General features: G+C 41.4%; 1 protein-coding gene across 1 annotated transcript in view; it reads left to right on the top strand.

The window, feature by feature from the left end:
• The first annotated feature begins 67 nt into the window (after positions 1-67).
• Positions 68-21,082, top strand: part of LOC127351913 (thrombospondin type-1 domain-containing protein 4) — a 43,255-nt gene continuing 22,240 nt past the window's right edge. Inside the window, exons 1-7 of the mRNA XM_051379910.1 lie at positions 68-420; positions 1,088-1,142; positions 1,353-1,422; positions 2,653-2,975; positions 4,296-4,728; positions 5,731-5,833; positions 8,138-8,274. Of these exons, the coding sequence (XP_051235870.1) occupies positions 1,114-1,142; positions 1,353-1,422; positions 2,653-2,975; positions 4,296-4,728; positions 5,731-5,833; positions 8,138-8,274 (1,095 nt within the window). The 5' untranslated portion in view covers positions 68-420; positions 1,088-1,113. The remainder of the gene's footprint in view (positions 421-1,087; positions 1,143-1,352; positions 1,423-2,652; positions 2,976-4,295; positions 4,729-5,730; positions 5,834-8,137; positions 8,275-21,082) is intronic.

Below are 21,082 nucleotides of genomic sequence, written 5' to 3'. Positions count from 1 at the left end.
GGGAAAGTAGGAGACACGCACCTACATATTTACATGACACGCACAGGAGGGAGAGCTTGTTGCGGCAGGGGGCGCAGCAGAGCTTGTTTTCTGTCTGCCGTGTCGGTTTCCAGCTTTCTGTCATTCTGTGTCTTGGTGCGTAAAAGCAGAACCACCATGGAATCACCACGATGACCAATGTCCGGAGTTTCCTCTGCGCCAGGATCTGATTCACAACTCTGGTTACGGATTTACTGACCCTGCATGGCTTAACGCACAGTCTCTGGAAGGAAACCCCGCAGTTCCACCTGGATTAGTGTTTCGACTGTGCGGATACCTGCGCTTGGAAATGGATCTGTGAACGCTGCAGTGTGAGACACACTGGTTAGAAAGTACAGTGAAGTATCAAATACTTCACCACACCAGCATCATAACCTACAGGTACATTGACAAGCTGTCTGGGATGTTCATTTTCATTATTTCGCTGTGTTTTAAGAATAATAATAAAGTTTAAATAACATTTTAAGGAGTTTACTATCATTATTTTTTATAAGTAAAGTGAGTATAAAGAGTTTTTCTCCTGAATTGGACACTTAAGTGTGCAAGACTTAATTTAGAGTTATATGGTCTGGGGTGAGGGGTGAAAGTCCTTCCCTAACTGGACCTTAGACCTGCTGTCTGATGGGATAGCAGGAGTTTTTCAGCAGGGGGGCTCCCTTATTAGGAGCCAGAGGTCAGAGAGGTCAACTCACATGGTCAAGTGGGTAGAAGTCGTTTATTTTTTCCCTGAGTCAGTGCCTTGAGGGACCAGCAGGCAGAAAGCTCAGAGGGATGTAGCGGCAAATGAGAGTGGCAGGGTTTTGACTTTTGTGGGATATTTGTGGCACACAGGCAAGGCTATCAGTAAAGTCACATCATTTACATTTTGATACTGTTTGTTGTTTTTGGAATTTATGTCAGACTAGGAAGGTGGTTGGACTTTGGAGTCTGTAGACAGTTTTGACCCTTAGTGCCCCTGCCCTGCGGCCACACAGACAGCATTGGTGTTAAAAATGTCAGTGCCGCTCAGACGTGTACACTAATGTAAACTTCTCTGTTTTGCCTCAAGTGTCCAACTTTAAGAATCCAGCAGCTATGCAGGGAGCCGCTGTCAGGATTGTCAGGTAATGTCAAATGATTGTTTCAATTATGGATTTCTTATTGCTTTAAAAGCTTTTGTATTCATTAAAGGAAGATGAATGAGTTCTCTGATTATCCATCAATCCCTCAATTTAATACTACTGTATTAGCATTGCACTGCTATGTATATTCTTCTTGATAAACTGGCAATGCTAGCAGCATCACCATTATTCACTTCTGTCTGTTTCTTCTAGAGTTTCTGTCCTCCTGCTGGTGCTTTGGTCAGACCCCCTGAACTGCCAACACACTACAGACCACAGGAAGGTGAGCAGCAGGGGGAAAATAAATCTCTGTTGTAACATGTGTGATCTGTCTGGCACCCTCATACAATATATTTCCAGGAATTTTTTATTCTGTTGTTTTATCTATTAGTCTAATCGCATGGTTGGCACAGGCTGGCGGAAGGCTTGTCTAGTGGTAGATGGCACGCATGATTGTGTCTTGTTAGCATAGACAAATGCCACCTTAAGTTATACACTTTCATTCCTACTTCCTCTGTATGTGTAAACAAGGAGAGTATTCCCAGGGGGGAACCTGACCAGGGTGCTAATCTGCTTGTAATGAGAGCATGAGTGAGAAGTTCTGTTGATTGCAGTGAAACAGAGAGGGCTTATGTCAGCTGTCAGCAAACCACCTCTTGACCTCTGGAGCCATAGGACCCACATAGAGGGAACAAGTGGATGCACCTCGTTGGTAAAGCTGACTGACAGATCAGCTATCCAGTCAAGTTCGTGGGGTTTTGGTGCAAGTTGGCTCCGTGCGTTTTCCGCTAGGCATTAAGCTGTATGACCTATGGCTGACCCCGGAGATGACAGTGGCGTTGAGTTACAAAGGCTGAAGCAGGATAGAAGAGGTGGGGGGTGGGGGTCTGAGGTCTCTCTGAATAGCTGCATAGGCTGATTGACAGGAAAAGAGCTTCCTGCCAACTCTCCCGACTGCTTCTGTATTCTCTTTCCATCCACTAAAAGTCAAAGGCAGCTGAGCTTTTACTTTGGCCATGTGTTTGCCCAGAGAGGTTGCCGTGAATGGAGACAAAGTGCTCCTTAAAGAGCAGGATTTCCACGCGGCTCCACGTATGTAGCCAGTTTGGCACAGGGCTTCTCCTGGCAGGTTCCTCAAACAGAGAGTGCAGTGATCACTGCTAATTCGTCCCTGGCAATGTTGCACAGAGGGATTGAGTCAATAGTGAGAAATGCAGGTAGCCAATAGGGGATAGCCCACTAACAGACACCCACTAATCAGCCAAATCAGGGCTTTATAACCGTGAACAGAGGTCTGTTTCATGGACAGTGGTGGGAGGCAGAGGGGCAGGATAGTCATGTTGATGAGATGAGGTCACTGACTTGAGCCTTTATACAAGGCCATGATCTGGGGAGATTAAAGTCTTGTTTATGGAGGCTTTCCATCGATCCTTGGCATTCACTTTGTGTGGTACTATCCAACTTCTTTGCACTCTGCGGTGTCGCTAATCGGGTTTGTTTTATCCCCATACAGGTTACTCAGAGGGCAGAGCCCCAACAGGAGTTCAGAGCAGAGCATGGAGAAATCCAGGGCTCATGGGGCGCCTGGGGACCCTGGTCAACCTGCTCCCGGACCTGTGGAAGAGGAGTTCAAGAGCAGAGCAGGCCCTGCCTGCCTGTTTACACACAAACCCAATACCCCTCCAGAAGAGCTGATGTTCACCCTCAGCAACGAGACCTTGTCATTTCAGCCCTGCGGCCAACAGTTCCTCTGCACCGCGACACAGGCAAGTCCTACAACAGCAGTAATCATGGAGAGCTGAGGGAGGAGAAGCAGACCCGGCCTGGAGGACGCAGGTACTGTATCATCTAGCACAGGGTGATGGGATTGGCTTTTGAGCCAAAAAATCTGAGGTCTTGAAATCACTTTACTTTTTTTTTTTCCATGGCTGTGATGTTTTGTTTTGTGTTTTTATTTTGAGATGTGCTTAGATAGTGTAAACTGGTGACAAAAGGAAAAAACATGAATAAATGAATCAAGAAACTAAACTAAAGAAAATAAATGCAGATGCTTCCATACAGGGCACGGGGAGGCAACACATATATATTTTTTTTCATACATTTTATTTTTTGCGGGGCTTTTAATTGCCTTTATGATAGTGACAGCTTAAGACAGACAGGAAAGGGGGGCAGAGAGAGGGGATGACACGCAGCAAAGGGCCGCAGGCCGCTGCAGCAAGGACTCAGCCTCGATACACGGGTCGCCAGCTCTACCCACTGAGCTAACCGGGTGGCCGGCAACACATATTTTGATCTGTATCAAAATTATATTAATGATATTCTATGGCCCTCAGCTTCACCATCACTTGATCCTGAACGTGTTCAACATTGAGGAGATCTCTTGGAGCTACGTTTTTGCTCCACCACCACCATTAAATGAGGGAAGGTCTTTAGGAAGAATTGTGTTCATCCTTCCAGCTGAGTTCCGGAGACATGTAGATCATTTATTGTCTATTATATTTTCATTAGAATCCATAATTATTTATCTAACCTGAGTATTTCATTTTAAGCACTTAATAAATACTGTGAAAACCAAATGGTCTCCATCTATTGGAAGTAATTGGAAGACTTTTCAGTATTTTTTTTCAGTTCTTGTCTTTGTAGGGATCTGCAAGTCCTTAAAGAGCCTGTACGGCTGTGCTGCATGCTGAGCAGCCTGGTCTAAAAGTGACTCTTTGGAGCCATCGCTGTGGGCCATCTGACTGCCCTTCAGTGGAAAGCTAGTCTTTTATGGATGTAGTCAAAGGCTCGGCTTGTGCTTGGCAGCTTTGTGACCTCCTTCCTGTTGTGCTTGCATTAAACAAATAGCACTGACAGCTGAGTAATGGGGGGTTGTTTGAGTTGGAATCTAAGGAGCCAAATAACGACAAAAGCTCCCAGAATTCTGCTACTGCGATCTGGATGCTTCTCAAAAGTTGTAGTTCAGATGATGGACCATAATAGTTTCCTCCCTGAAAGATGAAATTTAGCTAAAACATCCCTAATTAAAGAACATATTGATCCAAATATGCTGCATGGCCTCTGTTCTACAATCTCTGGTTGATGTAAGAAGATGATATTTTTTAAGTTAGACAGTTTTTAAGTGCACAGTGGTTTAGTTGTTGTTTTTGTCTTCAGGAGGGTCACTCACATCATCCCGGGGAGGTATGGCTACGGGAGAGCTCCTTATGTTGCTCCATTGCAGACGGATACAGGTCAGGGCGTTGAGACGGCTCGCCCCCACAGACAGAGACGCTCTGCTGCGGCAGATGCCCACCACCCACCCGCTAGAAGCCACGGTGGCCACAGGTCAAACAACTTGGACCCCTCCACCAACGTCCATCACTATAGCAGACCCTACATGCAGCCCAGGGCACAGAAGCCCAAAAATAACCAAGTCTGGGCCCCCCTCTACCAGCCTGGTTCGGGTAACCAGGCCCAGGTCCAGCAGGAAGTACAATCAGGCAGCCAGACGTATGGACCCCAGCAGCACCAAGAGAGGCCCTACGACCCCCTACCTAGTTCCTCCTGCACAGGGGAGCATGCTCACTACAGGATCTGCAACAGTAATGTATGCAGATTTGCACCCTTTTCTCATTATTCTTAGCACGTTGGCTAGGCAAGGATATTAATTGATAGATATCGTTACTGATTCTGCTTATAGTTCTGATTTGCTATTGATTCTTAATGTTGTTTTGCTGATAAATCAGTAGGTGGAAGTATCTCTTTAGTTTTAGTCCTTTAAACCAAATGTTAGAGCTATAAATGTTTGACCCTATTCCCAAGGTACTCATGTTTTCTGTCACTGGCCTCCAGGGTTACAGATACAAAACAATTTTTTTTTATTTTTAATGAGCCACATTGTGACATGTCCCTTCATTCTAAAACTATTAATTATGAAACAAGAACTTTTGCATTATTTTGGAGTGAAACTTATGTTCCAATTTAAAGCTATTTAATACTTACACTAAATGTTTTCTACTGTTACCAGTAGAAAAATATTGGTTGAACTATCGGCTTAGGAAACCTTTTCAGTTAAACCCAGGCATACACACAAGTGAATGAAGGGCTTTGCTTATCTGATCCGAGGTTATGGAATCCATCCTGTGCATTAAAATAAATTCAAACAGTGTCTGGTTTTTGTATATTGTCTCTGGTGTGTGATGACACAGAGATTCAAGCAAAGTAAAGCAGACCTGTCTTTGTTTAGACAAAGGAGATATAGAGAGATGTCAGGGAGGTTGAGTTTCACAGGCGAGGCTTCATAAATACTGGAATCGAACTACTTTTGGCAAGAAAGCCTGAGCTACAAGCACAGTGTTAAAACAGTTAAAACAGAGAAGGTGGACTGCAACCGTCAATCAATGGCCACGCAGTGTGACAATGAGAAATGTGAGCTTGCTGCAGTTACAGAAGGATTTACCTGTTGGACTGTGTGTCTTCATGGAAAATAAGTATGTATGTTAATGTGTGTGTGTGTGTGTGTGTGTGTGTGTGTGTGTGTGTGTGTGTGTGTGTGTGTGTGTGTGTGTGTGTGTGTGTGTGTGTGTGTGTGTGTCTGGTCCATCCTCAGACCTGTCCTCCATCCAGCAGACACATCAGGGCTGTTCAGTGTTCTTCATACAACAACCAGCCTTTCATGGGCAGACTGTATGAGTGGGAACCTTTCAATGAGGGTAGGTTGGATGTTTGTATTTATGTATGTACACTATGTGCATATGGAAACACAAAGTACAGCTGAGGCTGAGGGGAATATAATTGGTTTTGCTGATATTTGGTCATAAAATTAAAGGTCCAGTGTTTAAAAGGATCTATTGGCATAAATGGAACATAATATTCATAGGTATGTTTTCATTAGTGTATAATCACCTGAATATAAGAATCATGTTTTTGTTAGAACAATTTTTCCCAAACTTAGGGTCGGGGTCTTCTGGATTTTAGGGGGTGTAAGAAAACTTTGAAAATATACATGCTATATCTAAGCTTATATCTCACAGGATAAGGGTATGGTGAAGACCTGAACACAAAAGCCTACTCACAGAGCCTTCCCTCTCACAGCCTCTCCCGCTTCAGAAAGGTATTCAGTTAAAACAACCAAAGCACTAATAGAACAATTGCCAGGCATCAGGGAGAAGAAAACCATGAGTTTACTACAAAAGAAGCTTATAAAGTATGTATGATTGTTGAAAAATAAAACATAATACAGACAGAAAATTGTATAAAAAGTTCCTTCAAATTATCAGGAAAACTCACGTCTGCTTCCTGCAGTTATTGCGTTCAATATTGGGTTTAATTGTACAGTAAAGAGTCCGAGCAACATCATACTGACTGCACTTCCCTTAACGGCCACTGGTGTAATAACAGTGGTTTTCTGTATATATATATATATATATATATATATATATGACCTTTAAGCACTGCATACATGGTTATAGTCATCAACATTATTGCAGTTTATTCTGAGGGGACATGAAAGTGTGTTACAATTTTCATGGTAATTTAGTGTCACTCAAATCTACGAACGTTAACCTCAGGGTGGCGCTAGAGTCTAGGGAAACCACAAAGTCAGTGGGCTTCACTCTCTGAGCACCATGAATGTACAGAAATCTCATGGCATGGACTCAAGTGTTGGACTGGCTGTACAACCAACAGACCAACACGCTAACCCCCCCTCTAATGTGAGTTCAAAACCTGTAAAAATGTGTTTAAGAAGTGACTGAAAATGTGTAACCAGATGGGTCCTGCTCAGATGTCTGAATAAGTTGGGATCTTAATGCAAAGAGTACACAATCCTGACACACACATGTAAAAATTAATCACATTTTCGCTGTCAGCTACATCTACAGCTCCCTGACCTATGACCCATATGAACGAAGGTGTGTTGTGATGTAAGCGCCGCAGTATGTCATCTGTCTGTAGGCTCACTGATGAATGTTCATTCATAGAAACTCTCTGTCCTAACTCACCTGAAGTATCCAGGCAACAGTCACAACACCTCCTGAGATGTAATTTCTCTGAGAACACTAATGGAAATAAGTCTCCAAATTAATATCCTGTCAAACAGACGTGTATTTTGAGATCTCGTCTTCACCCTGCAGCCTTGACTGAAGGGTAATGCAGATGTAAAGATGAAATAACCTCAGGTAAATGTATGAGGTTGAGTCTGGATTATTTGACACCCATCTTGAACAGTGCTTTAACATACTCTTGTACATCTGTTTAAGAAATACCTTGCTTTTGAGCTTATAGTATATCTAATTGATAAACCACCTGAACAAAATGTAAAGAACAGGGATCAGGATCCTTCGTGGTCGCTCACTGCTGTTTTAGTGTCATCGAATGAAACACAGAATCTTTTGTCGAAATCAAAGAGCTGGTTAAAACAAAGTTTAACATTTGATTGACTGACTTGATTGTCTGAATTATACGGAATTTGCAAACTCCATTTATCTGCTACTTTAGGGCACTTAAACACACATTATTTCTAAATGATTGCTCTGTTGTAATTCACTGCATGTTTAAAGCAGTGGCCGAGACACAAAGATACAATACATATTGTTGTAATTACTGTTTTTATTAGTAACATGATGACATAATGGTGCCCTGTATTATGTGATTTTTCACTGACCTCTAATCCTTCAGGAAATTAAGTATTTGAGGATGTGAACATTCTTATGCTACAAAACAGTATTTACAGTAATTTACAGTTCTCATCCTTTGAATGTGCATTCACCGTGCTCTAATCTCTCTCTCTAATCAATTCCTTGTATTTCAAATACTACTACTAAATATTGAATTAAATGTTAATATGTGAAGTTAATGAAAGTATAGAGCTGTTTTCACACTATATCTTATTGTCTTTCATTGTCTTTATGCACCTACTGTTGCTAGTCTACCATGTTTCATCACTGTACACTGTGATACTGATATGTTACTGAAATTTCTGGACATTTCTTAAAGTCTCCTAAATCTCCTTTCAGTTCCTGGGGATCAGCATTGTGAACTCCACTGCCGGGCCATAGGGTTCAGGTTCTACGTGCGTCAATCAGAGAGAGTGATTGATGGGACGCCGTGTGGGCAGAATGACACTTCTCTTTGTGTGGCAGGAAAGTGTACGGTAGGCCACTGTATAAACACTTTTTTATATTTTAAAAACTCAGAAAATGATTGTAGAGTTGGTTTGGTTTTCTTTATCACCAGCATCATGCTAGTTGGCATTGTTGTTGGATCCCTGTCGTTCATGATTTAAGTACAATTATTAAGAGGACATGATGGATGTATAAAGATCCATGAATGAGGGGGTGGTACAAATATTTTGGTCAACACTTTGTTTGGATATCCCATGGTGCAATCTTGGAATATACTTCAGTTTTAGCAATGAGACATTTTTCTATTTGAAATATCTCTACCGTCTAGGTAAACCATGACTGTATCCTAACCCAGACATTGTGAGGATCACCGTAAACTCAGTACACATTTAAGTGACATGTCTTAGGCACTTGGTTGTAAAAGGTGTATAAATTGTGGAGAATGAATCTGTAGTATGACCGAACAAGCTACAGGCTGTTACCAGCAGAGGGCAGCACAGCACCAGAGTGAGAGCTCTTTGTATATCAAATGGAGGAGTGAAGTGGAGGTCAGGGGGAAGTTTTTTTTCCCCCTTGGGCTGAAGCAGGAGATCTGGGATCTCAATGTAGTACATATTTGTACTTCTGACCCCGTATTTAATACACACCATGAAAACACACCTGTGAGCTCAGAGTTGGAGAGACAGCAGTCGCTGTGTGGGCCTGCTTATGGCTGGCAATGTATTCAGTATGCTGGATTCACTTTAACATTCTTTTGATCAGGGTTTAACTCAAAGAAATATGTTGGAGAAGGAGTTCATTTCCAGTTGGTCGTGCTGACCTCGCTCTGTTAACCCTGTGTGTTTCCCATGCACTGTGACAATCTTTGCAACATTAAGCTTTAATGAAGATACAAAGTACAAATACTCTGATCTCTCGTTTTGGCCTTGATGATCGCATTTCCACCATTAACACACTCTAAATTGTGATCCCTCATATGGAAAGTAAATTGTGATTTATGACTCTAAATCAAGCAATTGCACAAAAAGCATTAATCTGCAAGTGTTAAATCATTTATTTTCCTGCTTTCCTGACTTTGCTGGCTCAGTTTCTGAGGATTTAAACTCATCAGCTGTTTTTTAGGGAGAAGAGATTTTTTCTCATCACTCTCCCCACTGACATTTTCTCAGCTGGTCCAGACATTTGAACAGGAGATTCCCCCCTGCTCCAAGCCAAGAGATAATGTAAAAACATCTGGATAATTGAATTTAAATCAGAACTGCTCTCATCATTGAAACTATATATTATAGTGGGAATTGATAAAACTTTGTAGTTGGTGCTACAAGTTCTGCTCTCCCCTCCGGGGGTTAGGGGGCTTCTGGCAGATATATACCCTGACATATGGAATACACACTGTAAATTATGCTCAAAGCAAGAGATGTCATTGCAAGCACATTGATAAAAAGAATACCATAACAGGTGGAGGTTTGCCTGGTAGAGGGAGTAAGCAGCACAGATATTCATCAGCAGCCACAACAGCAGCATGGAGCAGGAAAGAACCACAGGGAAGAACGAGGAGTTGGCAGCTCCAACAGATTGTTTGAAGTGTCAGTCATCGGTGCCTGTTTGGATCAGCTGACGGTCAGCTGGTTTGGTGCACTCTGCTTGACCAAACATGATACCTCATAACTTGTCAAAATACTGTAATAAGTCAGGGATCAAAATTTAATAAAAGTTTTAAATGTAATAAATTCAAAATAAATGCGGTGGTGTAACTTTTTATCTAGCGCCACCATCAGGTCAAAATAACAACAACAATTATTTGCTTTATGACCAAATTCAAATTTTACATTTACATCAGCCTTAGCTGTACTTGGGTCTAATTAGCAAAAGGTAACAGCCTAACTAAGATGGTGAATTTACCTGTTTTATATCAGCATGTTACCATTTCATTGTGAGCATGTTAGCATTCTGATGTTGGCATTTTGCTCAAAGAACTGCTGTTGTTACATGATTAAATAGTAATGACAGGATTACTGTAATAATATTTAAGAACTCAAAATAATTCCAAAAAGGCCCTTATTTAAGTTACACCCTCTAACATACAATTACCAGTCAGGCAGTTGTAAGTGGTCTGGGAGTATTTAATATTATCACATTTTAGTCCCATTTTGAGAGACATTATATCACACTCTGACATGTCCTTACATCATTCAGCCGATAGTTGAAGTTAGCTTGTCAGTGGCTGATGTTTAGGCTGTAGTTTCTTTGGGTCCATGTGGAACTGTGCACTGTCTTTATGTGGCCCTGGTGGTTGCAGATCTGGCCAGGTCTACTGTATGTGTTGAACTGTTTTATGATCTCTGGTATTGTAGCTGCATTTTGAAAAGAGTGTTTAATGCACAGTGAGTCAGTAAATTTCCCAAATTCTCTGGGAAAGTCAAGCTGTATGAGCAATAGGTTTGTTTTACAGTTGGTATAACAATACTGCCCTGTACAGCTCTGGTTTTTAAATGTCCAGTTTTTACTGGTCTCTTTGTCACATTACACATTGTCACCTACAAAACCAATGTGTTTTTTTGCCTCAAAATATTTTTGTTGACCAATTTTCAGACCAGCAACAGTGACAAGGTTAAAACTAAAATGCAATAAACTGAACACTTGTCGGTTCAAGTCCTAACAAACCAAGCTAAAACACTGCAACACTTTGGATCAGTAGGTATCTCATACGCAGCTATTGTACAAACTAGTGCACACTGTGAAGTGATATGCTCTACATACCTACTGTACCAGGTACTCTAATGCCTCTGATTCAGATCAGAGCCAAACCACACAATAATTTATTTCTAATTATTCAAAAGGAGAGTCTCTAGCAGGTCAGAGCCTGTTTTTGCATAGCACAGAGATACTAAAGTTTATTTCTGGAAGCCCAAACCACATTGATGACATTGTCAAGAAACAGCCAGCTGTCCAACTGGGAACTTTCTGGAAGAAAAATATCATTATGGTGAAAGTTTGCTATTTGTACAAATAGGTAAGCTACTTGATTAACCTTTATTCAAATTAAACATTCAAAGCATTCCTAATTTAAATATCTACTGTTACTGTCTCTACAGTGATTGAAAGCATACAGAATCTGTTATAATAAGTCTTTTTTTGTTTTTACTTTGTTAGTGACTTTTGGAAAATGACAGGTGAATGAATTAGAGAGAAAAGGAGCAATGTAATGAGCTGAGGTTGAACGTACGTTATATTCACACAATATGAAAGATCACAGTTTCCTTTGTGAGTTATTTTACTTTGCACAAGTGTCTGGAGGCAATTTTAGTTTTTTCTTTCATATGCAGTCCAAATGCAGTTCTTTGCTTCATTTTGTGACAGTGAACCAATTGTTAGATACTTAATCATGAAAATGAAAAATTTATTAAAAACATTTGGGGGAAAAATTTAGGGGGAAATGTGACGCAATTACACCATGTGCTTGTTGTGATGGCGCAATGCTGCTGTCCCCTATGACACAGCCAATAGTTTGTGTGGTCCCTGATACCTTTCATGCTGCATGAATAACAACCCAGCTCTGTTCATCTGACCTTTGGCCCCTGGTGCAGTTCTCCATCTCATATTTCTAAATGTGATACAGTGACACCCTCAAATTGGCCTGTTAGAGAGACTCATGTCTATCAGGTTTTACAACCAACGCTAATGAGGCAAATCAAGGTCTTTTAAGGTATCGTACTTTCTTTACTTTCTGCAGTGCTTCAGCTTCTGTTTGATAGAGCACTGCTGTGATTTCATCCTCATCTCACTGGCTGGATTGTTTCCCCACCGTAAAGGTCCGGTGTTTAATATTTAGGAGGCTCTACTGGCAGAAATGGAATATAACATTCATAGGTGTGTTTTCATTAATTTATAATCACCTGAAAAATGAACAAGTTTAGGTAGTTTCTCCTACACACTTGGAAGGTGAGTGGTTATTCAGGTGGTTGCAATCTACTGTGTCACGGCTGGATGCAACAAAATCCTACACGCTGGTCCTTTAATTGTCTCCTCAGTGCTTGTCCTGAACTGTCCGAGGTAGGATGGAGTGATGTGGTTACTCGCAGGTTGACTAGCCCACAAGGAAGATTTTAGGGCTCTTGTCCTTTTAAAAGGTCTGGAAAGTACAGGAAAAGACATGGCAGATTTTTTTTTTCATGTTTCCCATGGCCAGTGAATGTTTTTCGTTCCATTTTAGTACCTTGTGCTTAGTTGCTCACTGTTCAGGGAACTCAGCTCTCTGTGTTGCTGGGGCTTTGTAACAGCCAAAACTGTTAAAATGTGCCTTTAGGAGACTGTGTTGCCTAGATATGAGAGAAATGTCATCAGACAGCGCCCAGCCTGTCTTGAGTTAGTTGAGCGTTATACCTGCTGTGAATGGATGCCTGCTGCTGAGCTCCTGTTCTTCTTTAGCCTCTGAACTCAACCGTAACGTTTAGATGACATGTTTTGTTCATGTATGATTAAATAGTAGCTGTACAACCAAGCTTGATGAGGTTGATGCGTCAGTAATAAACGACGAGTATTGTGGAAAGCGTGGCTGTGAGTTTGTGACTGTCATGTTTTTTCCACTCTCTTCAACATTAGCTCAACCAAGAATGATTTTTCCTACCTCAGATAGCTCCAAGGAGCTGCTTCAAAACTGCTGTGTACAGTCTTGTTTGGGAGGCTCAGCACACAGCTGATGAAATAAATTGGTGTGGATAGTCAGTTGCTGCATTGCCTTTACGTGTTTGTCCACATTAGAACCTTGCTCTCTGTCTATGGTCTCTGATCATCAGCTAAATAATTATTAAGATACTAACAAGACTATTATAGCATCAGCAAAAAAACATAAACTGCTGGAGTTTCAGACACTTTCTTTTCATTATCAGAAGATTCTGGCACGTTTTGTTTCCCAGTGAAATCTCACTCATCTGACACTAAACTGATCATAAACATACCTGATCTTCCTCAAAAATAGATTCATATGCTGTAAGTACTTATTTGATTCCATTCTGGTTCATTCATCTACTGTGCTGAGGCCTAACTCTAATATGACGCGATTCTCCCTGAACTGTAAATGTTGGCACATATAATGTAATTTGCAATTATGTTTTACTACGTTGTATCATGTGTTGCATATAAACTAAGAAGGAAAGCGCTACGTAATTTTTATGACATTATGGGGCAATTAATGACCATGATTTTCAGAGATTCCTGATATCCTTTGATCATTTTCTTTCGGATCACCATTTGTCTTTAAAAGTGGAAACACTGAAAAATTTTTATGAATCACATATGTATACGAACACGTTGAAAAAGCCAGCTCTGAGACATTAAAACCCCCTTGAATGTGGTTACTCATTTCAGATGAAGAGTGAAAGAAGAAAAGATCCCTTTATGGTGGGAATTCCATTCAGCTGCGACTTTTCTCTCTTTATACCAAGGAAGGGCATTTGAGAAGGGTGTGTGTATTTTTAAAGGGCGATCACTGACCACACACTTCTCTGCTGGCGGTGGTGGGCCCAGCTGAGGGTAAAAATCTCTCTAGCCTGCACTATTGTAGACCCAGTTTGCACTACCTCCTACTGCTCTTCACTGTCAGATGGGAGACAATGATGAAACAACAGGAAAAGGGTTGATACGTGCATTTTAAAAGCCCAAATGTTTTAATTCTGCATTTATTTGCATTAATGCTTGCTGACAAGCAGTGTAGCATTGAACGGGCAGATTTTAGCATGGATTTCTCTTTAATAAAGATGACAGATAGAACTAGGCTACGTCTGATCCAGTGCAGTGTTGAGGTCTGAGCCACAGTCTTCCCCTCTGACTGGCACGTTTCCCAGCACCCAGGCCCAAACTCATCAGACAACATCCTAGGCCACTCCTCACTTCTCTCCTCTGACAGCTGCATCTGTTTTAGACATTCCCTGCTACGGTGGACAGGCAGACTTGTTAAAAGGGGGATGAGTGCACTGATATACAGCCTGCCTGTCAAAGGCTGGTGGAGATACCTTAATCCACGACGAGCCCCAGCTGCACACTCATAGGATGTTCCCCACCATTACCCACTGCAGATGGTTATGGATTCATGTCAGCAGAGCCTGTCTTCAGTTATTGCACATATACAGTAACAGTTATGATGGGTATTGGCCCGAAGACAGATGCTGTCTTTACAATTACTACTTGAGATATCATTCTGGAGTTAATTTACACTATACTGGATTCATTTCTAAATGTGTTTTTTTAGGTTGGTCAGTCAGTCCACCACTTTGACAATTGAATATCGCAATACCTTTCAGATGGATTGCCCTGAAATTTGTGACAGGCATTCATGTTCCGCTCAGGATGAATTAAAACTACTTTGGTGGTCTGCTGACTTTACATCTAGCAACATCATCAAGTCAGAATTTAAATGTAATACTTTGGTTTATGAACAAATACCTGCAAAACTAATGACATTCCTATCAGCCTCAGCTGCACTGTGTGTAGCGCATGTTAACATGCTAACACACTAAACTATGATGGTGAACATGGTAAACAATATACCTGCCTCCCACCAACTGTTCCTCGCTGTTTGAGGAAGTAAAGAAAATCGTAAACTGGGTTTTTGTTTTTATTGATGGATGTGGTAAATGTGGTGCAGCAGCTTTTAGAAATGGTGCCAGTAGACATTTTTACTGTCTCTCTACAATCTCTTAGCATTTAGCTCAAAGCACCGCGGTGCCTAAATCCAGCTTCTCAGAGCCGCTTGCATGGTTGTAGACTCTGAGACTTGTTAGATTAAACTTTGACAGTTTGTCTAAAAATGTTACACAACAGAACTCTGAAGTACGTTTTTGAAACACTTGCAAGTGATTCCTCTTGTAACAGCAAGTTTCAAAATATATAAGTCTGCAACATAAAGGAAAGAAAAAATAAAATAAAATAAATAAACAAAAATATAGATGTTCATGCAATGCTCAGTTAGTCCTGGAATAGAGATACTGTTTCTTTTAGCTACCCCCACAGGGAGTCACAGGTCAGGTTCAGCTATATGGAGCTAGTATAGTATCCTGCCTAATGATACTCATTAGGACACTTGTCACTGTCAAGAGGACTTGAATATGAGAATTCCAGTTGGAGGACAGCTAAGACAAATGGTGGCTGAGGAGTTAAGATGTGAAGGAGATGACAGATTGATATTTGAGTTTGGCCTAAACTTCCTGGATCTTGATGGGCCCTGCTGTCCCCCCTACTGACTCTCATTGGCCCATGTCAGCCCTTATTGGCTCTGTGTGACCAGTAGGCTTGAGAGCTCTGGGTTCGGGGGTCAGACACTTGTTCTGCACCATCACACCTCTGCTGGGTTCTGCTACAGCTCATTAAGTCTTTCTTTAGGGGACAGGGGAGTGTTTAACCTTGGGAGTGGGGCCTCTTTCAAGCTCTGAAAAAGCAAAGTGTCTGCATTTGATGTGTTTCCAACAAACTGGTGGTTCCTCTGTTCATATCCTGTCTTTTCATTTCATTTTCCTCTGGATAGAATGGTCACATTTTCTCCTCACTTGACTCCTGCCTTGCCTCGCTCTTAGTCCTGTTTGCTCATATACAAAAAATGTGAACTGGTTTGAATGAATGTTTATGTGAGGAGCAGTCATTACTTTTTGTTACATTGTCTGTTATATTCTCATGGTACCACACAGGACTATATAAGGGACTATGGGAAGAGTAAAAGACTACCAGTGTTCAGCTCTGTGTTGAACTTCCATTTCCGGATCGTATTCCGGCAGTTCAGCACAACAACAGCTGGGCCAGCACCTTCAAATATTGGTGTCAGCAGAAAGTAATTGCAAAATCAGATCCATACACTTTTCCTATTTATTCTTTCTCTTGGTCTAAATGACAATCACAAATAACCCTTAACAGATTATGTGCAGATGAGGGAAGTTTATGACTTATTTATATGATATATATGATTTGTGGTTATTGTGGTGTGACTTTTTTATGTGTTCAACTGCTTTTATGTGATGCTTTTCCTTTGTCACAGTGTGGCACTCTTTCACCCTAACTTATCATGATTATTATGCATCTCTCTCACAACCAAGCAGTGTCGTTACAAGGAACCAAATTGTTCAGTATGTGAGGAGAATAAGCAGGTAGACAGATGGGTGGATGATGGGGATTTGGGGACAGTTGATGTGTGTTGAGCTGGGTGGCTGACACACAACGGGTTGAGCTCTGCTGTGGAGTGTGCTTCAAGGGCAAACAGCAGTGCATCCCAGCGTCCGGTCTCAGAGACAGATTTATGAGGGTATAGTATACGGATACAAGGTTGTATTTTTAGCACTCAGCGGTCACACAGGTCTTCCTCAGACAGACGGCTGTTGACAGTGATTGGCCGCTATCTGGGTGGTTGTCAATTGAAGAGACAGTTGACCACATTTTATGCCTCATTGGTTTGTTTGGAATGTCAGAGATCTGGAGCTCTCAATGTGTGGTCAGTGCTCACCGGGTGCCGGGAATTTAGGGTCATTTGAGAATGAGATAAGAAACGTAGGTGTGAGTGTGTGTGAGTGGATGTTTCACTTACATGTGTTTATAATTGTAGGTGTTTGAGAATATTATGTGATACTCTATCTGTGTTTGTGTACACAGTCTTGATTATATATGCCTATGTAGAAATTTTTTCCATCTCAGCATGTGTGTGCGTATAAATTGGTAAATCTGTTAATAACAGAGTGCGTCTGTGCTGCTCAGGGTCAGACCCCATTGTAAATTAGACTCTTATCTGATGCCGTCTAACAGCTTTATTGAGAAAAGGCCAATAGCAGGTCTATGAAGACGTAAAAGAAAGAAATAAATGAGTGAACGTGGACCCATCAGGTCTATTTGTGAACTGTATAGCCAGTCGGTCACAGTTTTGTGCTTCCTAAAAGCTTCTTGTTGAGGAGATTATTGAGTAAGAAAGGCCTTGGAGCCTTTGCAGGCCATAGTCCGTGTCTCTGATCAGAGTTCACAAAATAGACAAAAAGAAATTGCCACTGACTTTTCAAGCCTTTATGCCATTATGCTGAAAAATGTTGAAAACATAATTCAATGACAATGTCAAAGACAACACTTGGATTGTAAAACATTCACGTATTAGCTTTACAAGGTCCAGGTGATACAAGACTGCCTGTGTCTTCACACTGTGAGCAATATGATTAACAAATCACCCAAAGCCCAGTTGCTTCCAATAAAGCTCCAGCTTTAGACTTTGTCTTAGATATATAGATGGTCAACAAATTTACCATTGGCTGTAAAGAGCAATTCATTCATTTACTCCTCACACTTCGAATACTACCTGGCAGTGGATCATCTGAGCTGTACATTTCTACTTCAGCTTGAAAGAAGTTTAATTTTTAGGCCTTTTTGCATCATCCACTGCCATCAACCAAGTCCCATGCATTGTGAAGGTTCCTGTGCAATGTAAGCAATATAACATGTAAAACTAATGGTTTTTGACATCTATCATTAACATCTGCTGAGAGCAAGGGAGAAATACTCAATGTGGAGCCCACTGACCCCTGTGAATGTCAGAGTTAGGACAGGATCCCCCTGAGTTCAGATGCTGCTGGTGGTGGAATGAAGCCAGCAGGAGGTTGATGGAAACTTTCAATTGAGGCTCTCTGGACATCCTGGAGGTCATGGTGGTGATGGGGAGGTGGCGTGTTATGCAATAGTAGGTCTAATCACCAATATCTGCTGCTTTATAGTGTTTGGCTGAAATTACACCCTACATACAGTACAATACCTGTGCACTTGACTCAGGGTAGAACATAGGATAGGATACCTATGATGTACAGTAATTATTGTATCTCTTCTGCAGACTGTGCCATCCACCATCAGCTGTTTTTTCGATAGAAGCACGAGACAAATAGAAACAGCAGCTTCCCTCAGCCACACCTTGCCCCTCCCAGCCCAAATCCCCTCTCGACCTGCTTTATTCATTAACCCGCCTTCCTCCACTCCACTCCTGCCTTTTTCAGTCAAATACATTGCTCAAAGGAAACAATCATGAGACCTACATGCCTGGCCTTGCTGACTAATATGTATCCCAGATGCAAAGAAATACTGTGTTTTCTCTTCTTACTTTCTGCCTTTTCTGAACTGTTACTGCTCTAGTTAACAGATTTGAAGGGTAGGCCGTTTAAAAGAGGTAGATAAAATGAACGGAGATGTTAGAATATGATTGAATAGCAATGGGGATTTGTTCGAGATTGTGAAATGCACTGCTGTGTACAACCCAGGGGCCCTGCATCCTCTTCTCTCATCCTTCAGTGTGAGCGTGTATGAAGCATGATGTAAGGCAGATTATTGAGAGGCATTACAGCTGCCAGGTACAGTGTTTCCCTCTGAGGCCACACCTGCTAAAAATGTTTGCAGTTATGGTTCTGCTAATGAGCTTTGGATTTAAACGTCCTCCAAACAGCAAACGCCAAGACAGGCTGGAAAAGTGACAGGGAATAAGAACAGGAGCTGAATACAGCTATTGTATGAGTGTGAGTCTGCCGGACCCCGACAGTGTACAGTAACATTGAGCCCACCTGCTGTAGAGCATGACTCTGACGTGTGTGGGTTAGAGACCGGAGGAATCAGGCGCCTGGAGCCAAGGTTGCTTCAGGGTTGACCCACTTGTTAAAGGAAACAAAGACCCCGGGGTGTACTGGAGAGTCAGTCTGGCCCCACCCGACCTCTGGGTGCTATGCCTCCATAATGAGATCTATCCAGATCAGAGGCAGATCAGGGGAGAAGGAGGCGATGTCTGTTGGTTCATCGTGACGGATGGGCTGCTGAAAAGAGCCGTTCCCCTGCTTGTCTGCAGCTGTGCTGTGTTGACTGGAGGGATTGTTGTCGCCACTTACTGCATACTGCACATGCTGTTTCATGGTGTGTGTGTCTGTGTGTGTGTGTGTGTGTGTGTGTGTGTGCGTGCTTGTGAGGTTTAAACTATGAAAACAAAGACGGTCGAGTGAGCCATTCACAATTTCACTGTAATACTATTTTGTTTTGAGAAAGACAGATGCTACTGGCAGGATGAACTAGGCCAGATAGGCATATAAGTGTGTGTGTGTGTGTGTGTGTGTGTGTGTGTGTGTGTGTGTTTGTGTGTGTTTGTGTGTCTCAGCTGACACTGTTCCAACATAGGCCAAGACAAATTGCAGGTGTGGCAATTTGTTTCTTGCTGCCCTGCCTTGCACTCTGTGAAACAGCTTTACAGCATATTAGGAAAGGTAGCAGGGTGTGATTTATTAAGAGTTATGCCAGCACGCAAATATTTGGCAATCTGTTCAGCTGACTTGTTACACATGTGAGTGCACACATAAATCTTGTCCCAGGCTTCATAGTAGCTGTTAATTTTAATGGGGACAGATTACTGTGAGCTGGTGTTTAACACATTGAAAATTTGCATCCACCTAAAGGACTGTACTGTTGTACTTGTAAATACCATATATGCTTATTACTGGGATTGTTAGTCACTGCCTTTTTTAGTCCTGAACAATGTGTGCAATTTTCAAAACACAAAAACGTAAATTTTAATTTAACTTGCACAACTGTCTACAGCAAATTCACTCAGCTGAAGCTAATTGCTTACTAGTGATGATTCTGTGAGTTTGAAAGCCAGGATTGTATTTGAATATTATTAAATAATTTGAAGTATAGTGTAATATCTTAATAAATATAAGCTAAATTGGTCAAATTTTCTATTAAAAAAGTAATCTACTTACAGGACTTTTTTGAATAAACAAAAACCTAAAAAATATTTTTTTCAGGCTGAAAACAAGATCAATTTGTATTAAATCTTAAACTAGAAAGACCATAAATACATGGCTGGAGTTTAATTTGTTGAAAATAATCAATTTAAATTGTAAATGTTTCTATCCAAAATTAAATTTTGGATAGAAAAATTTTAAATGGAAACATTGTCAGCCCTACTGGCATTCATGCAAAAAAAGTCACCCACTAAATCTCAAAGCAACCCTCTTTCTATCAAATTAAAGTTAATTGCAACGTTATGTTGACAAGAGTGAATGAGTAGTAGTAGTAGCACACTCTTTAATAACATAAATGATAGTAAATGTCATTTAGTAAGGTATACAGGCTATGCACTATCTACTAAAACACACACTGTATAAACATTGCACAAAAAGTTTGTAAAAGTCAAGGCTTGATTAGTTTGTGTGTGACAACCGCTCTACCGGGCTAAACCTTTGCTTGGGTGCTGGATGCCTCAATGTGTCCAAACAGAGAGTAAAGATTTTAGAGAAATCTTAGTAAAGCTTGATTGGTAGTCAAAATCTCAACAGTATTTTAGCAGTTTTATTTCTTCTTTCTGTTTTGAATGATCTTGTCAGTCCGTCACCCTCTCCACTGCCCTGGTGCTCGGCCATCTGAAACACAGCCTTTCAGTACTGTAGACTTTGCTGCTGCCTGTTGTGGTCTCTGCGCGCGACTTCAAAACAGGAACGTTTTCAATTATCTCATGCTTATTCCAGGCCGGCGCTTGCAGAAGTCTCTTTGTGTAGAAACAGGTCCAGCCACAATGTCCCTGATGTGCTCGGCCTGCCTATATAATTTTATGAAAAAACCAACTGTCAGAAGCGTGGATGAAGAGTGTACTCCTTACCTCAGTATATCCTGGTGAATTAGGGTTTAATGTCGTGGAAACAATGGTGGCGCAATAGGAAAACCATATGATGAGTCGGGTCTTGTTGGCTCCAGCAGTTGTGCTTCCAGCATTGCAACGTGGCTTGTAATTAAGAATTGGGGGGGCTCAGAGAGGGCAAAGGGATCTCATTGTTTTTTGACTTGTTGTTTTTG

This window comes from Dicentrarchus labrax, unplaced genomic scaffold, assembly GCF_905237075.1.
Source record: "Dicentrarchus labrax unplaced genomic scaffold, dlabrax2021, whole genome shotgun sequence".
Lineage (NCBI taxonomy): Eukaryota > Metazoa > Chordata > Actinopteri > Moronidae > Dicentrarchus > Dicentrarchus labrax.
This window is presented reverse-complemented; position numbering and strand designations above follow the sequence as displayed.